This window comes from Saccostrea cucullata, unplaced genomic scaffold, assembly GCF_032062105.1.
Source record: "Saccostrea cucullata isolate Sc308-1 unplaced genomic scaffold, CSIRO_AGI_Scuc_v1 ctg2038, whole genome shotgun sequence".
Lineage (NCBI taxonomy): Eukaryota > Metazoa > Mollusca > Bivalvia > Ostreida > Ostreidae > Saccostrea > Saccostrea cuccullata.
In genome coordinates this window covers 15,762-26,784 of record NW_026937181.1, presented here as the reverse complement: position 1 = coordinate 26,784, position 11,023 = coordinate 15,762, and the positions used below count along the sequence as shown (strand labels likewise).

Here is an 11,023-nt window from a genome sequence, read left to right as displayed (position 1 = left end):
ACCATAAAGTTTATACGGGCCTGGCTTTTCACCCAATCTCCTAATACTGGGGATATAAAATTCATAATTTTAGAGAAGGCACCCGTCCATGTCTTAGCTATACATGTAGTAAGGCTGTTAATTACCCAAGGACAGAGAGGATTGTTAAAAGAATTAATGCATTTTCACTAAATCATCTGTAAAGCTAGACTCACCCTTACACCAGAACCCCTGACCCTGGGGATGTGAAATTCTTAATTTTCGAAGAGGTATCCTTGCTTATTATAACTTTGTATATGGTAAGTTTGTTTATGCCCCGGAGCAGAGAAGAAGATTTTTAAAATATTGATGCTTTGCTACTTAACATTTATAATCATTAGATCCCTGACCTTTGGGCCAGGAAATTAAGTATTTTAGAGGAGGCATCTCTGTTCATATTAAAATGCACAATTCTGAAAAGACACCCTTCCTTTTTCTAACTATATATGAACTTTGGTTAATACCCTGAAGCAGAGACGAAAATTTTTAAAGAATTAATACATTTTCAATTTATAATCAATAAAGTCCCAACCCAGCCCCTCACTTGGGGCCAGGTAATTCACAATTTTAGTAGAGACATACTTGCTCATTATAACTTTGTATTAGTAAGTTTGTTAAATACCCAAAAGCAGTTAGAAGATTTCTAAAATATTACTTCATTGTCACTATTTAATCAATAGAGCCCAGTCTTAACACAAAGTCCCTGACCTAGGGGACATGAAATTCACAATTTTAGAAGAGCCACCCTCTCTCATTTTAAACATATAAATGCATTGTCACTATTTAATCAGTAGATCCCAGTCTTAGACACAGTCTAAATCCCTGACCCTTGGACCAGGGAATTCTTAATTTTAGAGGAGACATCCTTGCTCATTATAGTATGTATGTAGTAAGTTTGTTTAATACCCATGAGCAGAGAAGAAGATTTTCAAAGAAAATCCCCGCCCTAGCACTAGAGCCACTGACCCTGGGGCCATAAATATCTCAATTGAAGTAGAAGACTCAATGATTATTACATCCATGCTACCAGTTTGACTGCTTGATGTCCAAAAGTAAAGGTGATTTTTAAAGATTGAAAAAGGATATGGAGATAACGAACAGTATTCAATCTCAAACTCGATAAAACAATTCAAAATAAGAGCAGAGAAAACTCGAGCCTCCGAAACATCAGAGGTGTGATCAGGTGCGATAGAGGAGTAAGCATCCCCTGCTGACAGGTCACACCCGCCGTTTGTTCCTTGTCATGATCAAGAAATAATTAATTTTAGTGGTTTTTGTCCTATCCTTTAGGCTCCAGGGGGCAGAGACCATAAAAATCATATTTTTTTGTCCCCATTGGCCCATAGATGCATTATACAAAAATAAGATGATATTATTTGAGTGATTGCAGAGAAGAAGCTAAAATTTTTTAAATGTTAACACACGAAATGGATAGCAATAGATCATCTGAGTTTACTCAGGTCAAACGATTGTTGCCAAGGTAATGGTGCAAACATAACAATGAACTACAAAAAATTACTCCAACCAGAAGCAATCTTTAGCTTTTTTTTTATTAAGCCTGAAAATAATATAAAATGTTTTATAAATCGATGAGGAATTTATTTTCATAAATAACAAAAGTAGAATTTTAAAAGTCATTGCAATCATAATTATTTGTTTTTATTTTAAAATAAGAAATTTTTTTTTTTATTTGGGATACTATTTCACATAAAAACACTTCATTGATTTTATATTACAGATCCAATAATCTATGCCTATCTGTACGTTAATGATATGTGGTAATCACAGATTGTCATTTGTTAAAATATGTCTATTTCAAGACAATATCATTAAATGGCACTTTCCTTTCCGGTTTGACAGCAAATCATAAAAGCAAAGATGACAGCCAGTAGCTACAATAGATAATATTATTCTAATAATGATTATCTCTTCTTTAAATATTTGAATTTGACATTCATTTCATTTCTGAATTGTTTTTAAACGATCTTACCTCAATGAAAAGAACTGTTATTCCAACTCCTGCAAACACATTTCCATAAGTTGAAATGTCATCTTTTATAGCATCGTAGCATCCCTGCCAAAAAAGCATGAAAAGAATACGTCAAACATATATGAGTACCAGCAAAGAAAATACGGAGTAAATGTCTACTATATGGAAAATTTAGACCTTTCTTTTATTGAGCATATTAGTTTATAAATATAGATAGCGTAGCTGAGAAATGATACACCAGTATTAAACAAAGTGAAAATATAATCTTTTACGTGTTTTTATCTGTTACTTGAACAATGATATGTAGAAAGGAAACCATTACCTTATCATTATAGCCTGAGGAACATGCAGGTCGTAAATAATTTGTAGAATCTACATTTTTGCAACATGTTCTTGGTGTTGAAGTCGATGAACCTGGATGAGTCCATGAGAAACCAAGAAAATCACTCGAGTTGTTCACACCACAACAATCTAACTGTAAAAACATTTTATATGGAAATAAGTTCAGTGACATTTGAAAAGTTTCATTTTGATAAATAACCTTTGCGCAATTTTTGAGTTTGAGATCTTAATTTATTAAAATCTGTTGCATAAGTTGCATTTCTTAACCACATCTATATTCTGAGTTAAAGTCACCGAGCGCTGGTCTGCTCCAGCATAATATTTTGATATATAACATTGAATTATCGTTCGTTATCTCCATATGTTTCATGTAAATATTTTTCTTGAGCAGACCTGCTCTCTATAAGTTTTATAGTAAAAACTGAACAAAATCTGTCTATTTTTTCCTCTCTCTAAAATAATACATATTCCAAAATAGTTTGGGACGTCATAAAAACAAAAATTGTCAATACCCTAGGCCTGCTTTGAAACTAAAACATATTTGGTTAACATATGTATACCTTTCCAATTCCAACTGCAGTTTGAAGTATGCACAGTCATACAATGATCTTTCAAAAGTACGGTGGTAGAAAAAAAGTTTTTTGATGGCGGGGTAGAGAGATACATGGGTTACGAAGTTTAATCATTGTTATCAATTGTAAAATATTTACAAAAATAAATATATTAATTCAATTAAGTGTTAATTAATGCTTATCTTTACAAATAATGAAAACCTTTTTTTCCTTCAAAATACATTATATGATTTCATCGCAGTAATATATTACATGCTTTGGTTGAAAACTCACGGACATAAACATGTAATTCCAGGCATTAGACACAACGCTGGAGCTGTTAATCAGGTCGGTCTTGTAATTATCTTTAAGGGATTTCAGCAAGCTAAACTTAACAGTCTTATCTACCTGAAAAATGATGAGAATGTTAAATTCAAATATGGAAATGTTTTAATAAAAATTTGTTAAAAATGATATCATAAAATAACGAATTATAGTATTTAAGCTCAAAGTCCGGGAATATATGCACTTATTGATGTGCATGAAAATGTTATTAGCAGAACTGGTAGAATAAGTATATATATGTATATAGTATAAATCAGATATCAAATGAAATCATAAAGAGAATACATATTGGTGTGGAAAAAAATTTCCATCAAGACACAGTTTCAAGAAACCTTGGGTAATTGCTGATATGCAAGCTACATGGAAATAGTCTTTAAACAAAAATATATCTTTATAAGTTTATATGCAGTGGTGTTGCAAAGAATCTATCCTTTTTCTATTCCCTGCAATAATTTATTTCCTTGACCTTATACCAGCGTTGATAGATAACTAAATAGAGAACATTAAAGATGAATTAAATAAAAAAAAATATTGGTTGACAAACAAATCAATTGACTGAATGACTGTATTATGAAGTAAGGTGTAGGCGCTTACCTCACCCTTCATCGTAAACCAAAGGGCAACTGCTGTTACTTTAATGATAAAAAGCACCAGAACTAAAATGGCGTACTGTAAGAAAAATAATTAAATTCTTTATGTGAACTCTGTACATTATCCCCATGAGAGTCCATATTATCAAGAAAATGATTTACATATTCATCTATTTTATGACTAATTCAAAAAATGCTAATTAAATGAAAACGTACAACCACCAGCATGCATTTGACCTCACAACAGGCTCCAAATAATCCGAGACCAGCGACAAGAAGAACAAAGACCCCCATTACAATGAAAAGGATGGACAGGTTGTCAACAAGGTCTCCTAGTTTAAAACTGGACACAGTTATTCCATTTAGTGCAGGTTTCACTTCGTCATTTATGGCAGATACATTGACCTTCATCAGAATACCACCGATCAACAAACCCAATCCTAGGATCTGTAATAACAGTTAAAAGTCTGAAATTAAAAATCGTCATTCAATATAAGAATGCAAAAAAAAAAAAAAAAAAAAAAAAAACATTTTCATATACAATTTAGTCGTCCAACGTTTAAACGGGCGTTTATTATTTTTTGTCCCAATCATATTGCAACAACAAAGGAATTATGAGTTATTTATTTCATTCCTTCTTACTAATCTCCCGTATATTGAATACAGAGATAAAGTCGTTTAATTCAGTCAAAAAAAAATGTCATAAGTTTTTTTGTGGTAAACCCCTTAATTACTAAAAAACACTAGTCCCAGTGATTACCGTGATTCAAAACGCCTTCCAGAGAGATCTTGTTTGTTTTGGAAATAAGAAATAGTCACAAGGAGAAAGATCAGGTGAATATGCAGAATGCGGAAGTTCAATAACTTTTTGACGCTGTAGATATTCTCGAGTAACGTTTGCTTTATGGACAGGTACATTGTCATGTAAGAGTTTAATACCTCTCAAACCAGTATCTGGTTGTCTGTTTTGTAAATTTTATACAGCCTCAGAAGTAAACTTATGGAATACTTATTTTCAGTGCTACTTCTTCCCTGTGGGACTGCGTATTGAACTACAAAACCATTTGATTTGATAAAGCATTTATATAGAGCTTTTTGAGTTCTTTTTGCAATTGTTGGCCTTTTCATATTCTTTCCAATCCAAACTTGATTTTTTACTTTTCTTTCTGGCTTAAAAAGGGGAACCACGTTTCCTCACCTGTGACCAATATGACAAAGCTTCCTAGTGTCCATATCTCTAAACATTTTCAGATGTTTTTGGCATTTTTGTAAGTGACCCCTCTTCTAAGCTTTGGTGAGTATATATGGAATCCACCTTGCACAGATTTACGGTACTTTGATTTTAATTTAAAAATTGTAAAAACACTGCCCCTTAGAATTCTCATACATATTGCTATTTCTTTGATGGTAAGCCATGCGTCTTTCTTTATAAAATCACGGATTTTGGAAACTTCTATTTGGGACTGCTCTTGGTGGACTCCCTGAATGTTTGTCATCGGAGACATCTGTTCTACCACTCTTAAACTTGCTAACACATCGGTTAACTGTCTTTTTCGAAAAGAAAAACAGACCTTTACCATATATCCGAACAATTTCTTCATAATTATATTTCATTTTGTTCTACACCAATGACACAACGAGCAAGAATATACATTCTTATATCATGTGATTCCATACTTTGTGTTTTATCCAGAAATTATGTTCAGTGTATCCCCGTAGGTCAATTAAAAATGTAAGTGTGTGTTTGAGAGTGCAAGGACGTGTTCCAAATTCGGACACAATCTCAACAAAAGATATATTTATATTCATGGATGTCCAAATCTCGAATCGAGTGATCTACTTTATGATACATAAGGGACAAAATATATTGACCAACCCTCGTACAGTGGAGTTAGATATCCAAGAGAAAGAGAACACTTACATGTAGCTAACTATGAATGAAACAAGTCATATTGCTCACAGTTATTTTTTCAAAGGACTTTATTCGGTAATAACCAATATTTGCCCCCCCCCCACATCAAAGTTTGATGGAGAAATATAAAATTATGTTTTTAAATAGGGGGATATATCCTGACTTTTAAGCACTGAATATTTTCATAAGCAATGATGTCATATGTTTGAAATGACGTCACGAAAATGACGTCTATTTAAAATTTCCACGATTCCTACTGAAAATGTATAGATATTACGTCGATATTGTGAGTAAAATCTACCGAGCGCACGTCTGATCAGGCTCAATATTTTGATATAATGTATAGAATTATAATATTAATGAAATATGTAAATATTTTTCCTGAGCAAACTTGCGCTCTATAAATTTTATAGCTAAAAGTGTTGAAATTTTGTACATTTTGTCCTCTTTCTAACAGATGAAATAAAATCGGACTAGTTTGTTATGTCATAAAAACAAAAATTGTCAATAAAGTACTTCGAAACTATAATATTTTCTTTTAATTTATATTTCTCATACAATTTATAGAATTCAGCATATTTCAAGATTTTCTTTCAAAATTTGACTTTTGTGAGGGCAAAGATATGCAATATACTGAATATAGGTCTTTAAATTTGTATATGAATATATTATGATAATGGCAACTTTATCATTTTTAAGGCTGACCTGGTCGACATTGATATTTTTAAACTATTCAACCCTGGAAAGGGAGATCTCTGTATAACTAATTCAAAAAATACATATTGAAGCCTTAACACGTGGTTTTATCATCAAAAATATTACATTTTAAAATATCACTTTTTAAGGTTGATCTAGTGGGTATAGAATATGCAAAATTAACGAACAGTTACCATGTTTAAAGTCCAATACATGGAGAAGTAAACATTTTCTCTCGACGGCTAAACTACTTTTTGTAGTTATTTAATCCGGCAAATTCAGTGTAAAAAATAAGAGGTAATGGGAGCACTGATTTCACTAAACGAAACCACCCATCTTCCATATGTGTATGATGGCAAAGTCCATGTTTTGCTCTGGGAAACCCGATATAAGTGTCAGATCAAAAAGTAATATAGAAGGTGCACAATAGCATTATGTTATAAATATTATATGAACGTCTTTTATTTTATTTTATTCAGTGGTATTAGAGGAGTTGTGGAAAGATGATGGGTAACCCAAAACTTAACAGACAGATGGCCTGACAGACAGACGGACATCCCGATAACTATATACCCTCTCACTTTTTAAGCAGGGTATAATAAGGCCGAACAATTTGAATAAAAGGCATCAAGAGATAGTTTAACTTGTATAGACTCCAAGCAAGGTCATCGTATTAACAATAAACTTTGCAAAATATTGACATAATTAATGTTTGATCTACTTGTACTATCAACTTATTAATAGCAATTATCTGTTTGGAAATTGATCGTTCATAGAATTTGATAAGCGAATAGAATCAATTTGAAGACACAATACACACATTGAGGTGATTGTATATAGATGCATAATGAAGGACAGATGATGATAGAAAATTGTCATTACGTTTATCATAAAAAATATGTTAGTTTGCAGTATATGCCTTTTCCTTGTAAACATCCGGATAAATAACAGAAGTGTGAGATTTCCTTTGTCTTTTATTTCGAGTTCAAAGAGATGTCTCGAATCAATCATGCATGTTGTTGTACACTACTCTTGAAGTTTCTCTTTCAGATTTGCTTATATTTTTGTGAAAATTAAAGAGGGATTATTAGAGAACATTAACGAGAACCAGCTATGTATCTTTCTAGATTGTAAAGAAAGAAAAATATGAAAATTAGCAAGGTAACAATTGCTTTTTGTTTCTATTTTACATAACATTACATATTTTTCTCAATAAATGACCCTTTCCTGCTCATTTGCAAAATAAGTTTGTTAAAACACATTGAGATTGCACACACAAGTATTCTGAAGTTGACATTAAAAGATACTTGACAATATCAATGTGGTTTTTAGAGACCAGATCTTCCAAAAATCTATTGGAATTTCCATGTGTAATAATTTCACGCCGTTATAAGTAAATTCATATGAAGCAGAATTTGTGAAAAATTTTATGCGTTAAAATAAGAAAACATTTAATGTGGCCTTCAGCTCGACATTTAGATCGCTACACAATAGCATGCTCTAAGTATAAACAATTGCTCAACCGAGGTAAATTATAGCCAAACAAGTTGATGAAACAATAATATCAGCAGTTTCGTTTAAAATTATCGTCTCGTAAGTTCTATGGTCGAAACAATAACCCTGTCAGCAAATACAATTTGTCTTTGAGTCAAATGCTGACTGACGTTTTTCATACTGATTGTTTGTTAGTCCATTATTTATACACTGAATTGTCGACGGATATTTCCCGTTATTTCCCGATCATGACAAGGAGCTCACGGTGGGTTTGGCCAGTCAGCATAGGATTCTCACTCCTCGATGGCACATGATCCCATCTCTGATGTTTTGGAGGTTCGTGTTTGCTCTGCTCCTATTTTGTATTGTTTTATGGACTTTCGATCTTCTGTTCATTATCTCCATATATTATATATATCGACGATGTATTGTCAATTAACAATGGTAATTTGTATTCCTATTACGATACGATATATCCTGGGGAGCTTGAGATAAAAGATACCAGAAAGTCTGACATATCTGTTTCATCCTTGAGTATTTTACTTTAAAAAGACGTTAAAGGTAATCTAACAACCAAGCTCTATGATAAACGTGATGACTTTAACTTTTTGATTGTCATTTTCCCTTACTTAGGCAGCGATAACCTTGATGACGTACATACAGAGTTGTTATATCTCAGTTGATTCGATATGCAAGAGCACGCTCTACATATGAACAATTACTTAAACGAGGTATATTTTTGACAAACAAGTTGATGATACAAGAATACAGTATAAGCAGTTTCGTTCAAAGTCCTCATTTAGTAAGTTCTATGGTCGATACAATTACCTTGTCAGCAAATACAATTCATCATTGAGTTAAGGGCTGATTGACGTTTTTCATACTAATTGTTAGTCCAATTAGGTAGCATCTGATCCCACCTTTGGTGTTTTGGAAGCACATTTTTGCTCTGTTCCTATTTTGTATGTCTTATGGACTTTGAGATTGAAAACTGTTCGTTATCTCTATGTCCTTTATTGGTTGAAATCATGTATATATGTAACTGTTACATGTAATATCATAATTTAATCTATATACTTAATTGTGATATAAACATACTTCCAATTTGCGTGTTACTCCCCAACCATTTATTGTGGAAAAATGCATGTAAATTTCTCGAACACTAACATTATGTTAACGGTAGGTATGTGTTAAATGTTCCCGGTAATTCGATTTTAAACGTATATGCATTGCAAAGTATCGATATCTGTGCCTTATCTGACATTTGTATGTTTTAAAAGCAAACACATAGAGATATAGCTAAATCTACAAACCGTTTTTGGTAGAGGATGGAACACATCGAAATGTATACTTTCTTATCTTAAGTAAATATGGAGTGATTCATTACAAAAAATGTTATTTCTTTCCTTTATAGCCTTCCAGAATGATCTTTTATATGTGGTCGTAAGAAGCTAATGGCTAATAGGTAATAATACATGTATATAAAAGAAAAAATAATCCGTTACATTTCATTACTTGAAGGACAAAAAGTTTGATTTTGTACTACTTAAAATATCATAGACAAATTATTAATTATATTAGATGTCAACCAGGAAGCAATGATTGAAATTTAAGAAAGAAAGCATCTGATACAATTAAAATTACGCACAAGTCTTCTTTTTCACTTAAAAAAAGGTTTTTGATTATGTGTTCTTAAATAATAATAATAATTTGTAACCTTAATTTATATATCCAACATTCTCATAAAGTACTTGTTACTTTTTGAATTATGCATGATTCTTTCGTAGCTATATTGTCGCCCGCGTGGCGCAGTGGTTAGAGCGTCTGCTCTAGAGTCGCGAAGTAAGGAGTCAATCCTTACGTCGCGGGTTCGAATCGCACTACGGGACGTGGAGACCGGTCCTTCGGATGAGACCGTTTAAACCGAGGCCCCGTGTCACAGTAGGTGCTGGCACGAAAAAGATCCCTCACTGCTCAAAGGCCCTGAGTGCCGAGCATAGGACAAAATTTGTAGCCTTCCACCGGCAAGTGGTGGGGTCTCCATATGAGTGAAAAATTCTCGAGAGGGACGTTAAACAACATACAATCAATCAATCGTAGCTATATCTTAATTGGTACTCACAAAGAAGATTATGTTAATGACAATAAGAAATCCTTTTCCAAACTTTCCACAGCCAGTAAGTCCCATCTTGGTTGAACTTTTCTTCACTATTTGAAAAACTCGGATTTTAATCAGAGCTTCAGTAGCGTTATATAATGTACTTCAAATTATTTTGTACAACCGAAGCAAAATATCCTTTATCTAGGAATTTAAGCAAAACTACAACTGGCCACACGATGTTCAAGTAAGACTTTTTAAGTTCCAATACGTAAATTGCGACTAACCTTTAAAAGGGCCTTATCGCCTCTTTTGTTATAATTTATTACGATTGAAAATTTTGTTATCAGTAAGCTTGTATTCAAACAACATTATAGTGACAGCATATTAAATGTCGTAATCTCTGTGTATCCCAGGGGTTTATAATTTCTATCGATGTCGGCAAAAAAGGTATGTCGCCCGGAGAAAGTTTTATTTATCATTCAAAACCCAGTGCTGTGTTTCAAACTTTATTGATGCCATAAAAGAAGGATTAAAAATCCTTTCATAGGAAAACACATTTTTCATTATCATTTTTCATTTTTCATGTATCATTATCTTTTTAAATCTAATGTTGAACAATTTGATGCACAAATACTGTAAACCAACTTTTATTCGCGTGCGAGAAATTTAAGTGAAGTTCGTGAGGGCCTCGTCATCGCGATTTTTTCTCGCCCCGAGCCGGTCCTGAAAGTTTTTGTGTCTATTTACAACAGATCAAAAAAGGTTTGATCGCGAAAAAAAAAAATCTTCGCAAACTAGTTAATCTCTGGTAAATCGCGAAATTAAGTCGTCGCGAATAAAAATTGGTTTACAGTAATAAGTGTCATGTTTCGAACAACTTAGAACCTTTACTTACTCGGGAAGCTTTTACTTATGTCTTAACTTCTCTGTTCTGAATCTTGTCAAGGAGAAGATAGAAAAATATCTTATATTAAATATAATTGA

General features: G+C 32.6%; 1 protein-coding gene across 1 annotated transcript; it reads right to left on the bottom strand.

Annotated features, from left to right (window-relative positions):
- Positions 1–1,581: 1,581 nt before the first annotated feature.
- On the bottom strand, positions 1,582–10,223 carry LOC134247472 (tetraspanin-18B-like). Its single transcript, XM_062729828.1, has 7 exons — positions 10,061–10,223; positions 4,053–4,283; positions 3,841–3,915; positions 3,196–3,309; positions 2,331–2,483; positions 2,009–2,092; positions 1,582–1,910 (listed from the first exon to the last, which is right to left on the bottom strand). The coding sequence occupies exons 1-7, from the start codon at positions 10,124–10,126 to the stop codon at positions 1,848–1,850; spliced, it is 786 nt and encodes a 261-aa protein (XP_062585812.1). The 5' UTR covers positions 10,127–10,223; the 3' UTR covers positions 1,582–1,847.
- Between the last annotated feature and the right edge of the window lie 800 nt (positions 10,224–11,023).

Excerpts from the sequence above, each read along its gene's own strand:
- LOC134247472 (XM_062729828.1), bottom strand. The coding sequence starts at position 10,126 with ATGGGACTTACTGGCTGTGGAAAGTTTGGAAAAGGATTTCTTATTGTC. Across the intron at positions 4,284-10,060 it reads TCATTAACATAATCTTCTTT|ATCCTAGGATTGGGTTTGTT; the intron begins GTGAGTACCAAT and ends CTGTTATTACAG. Across the intron at positions 1,911-2,008 it reads TAACAGTTCTTTTCATTGAG|CTACTGGCTGTCATCTTTGC; the intron begins GTAAGATCGTTT and ends TATCTATTGTAG.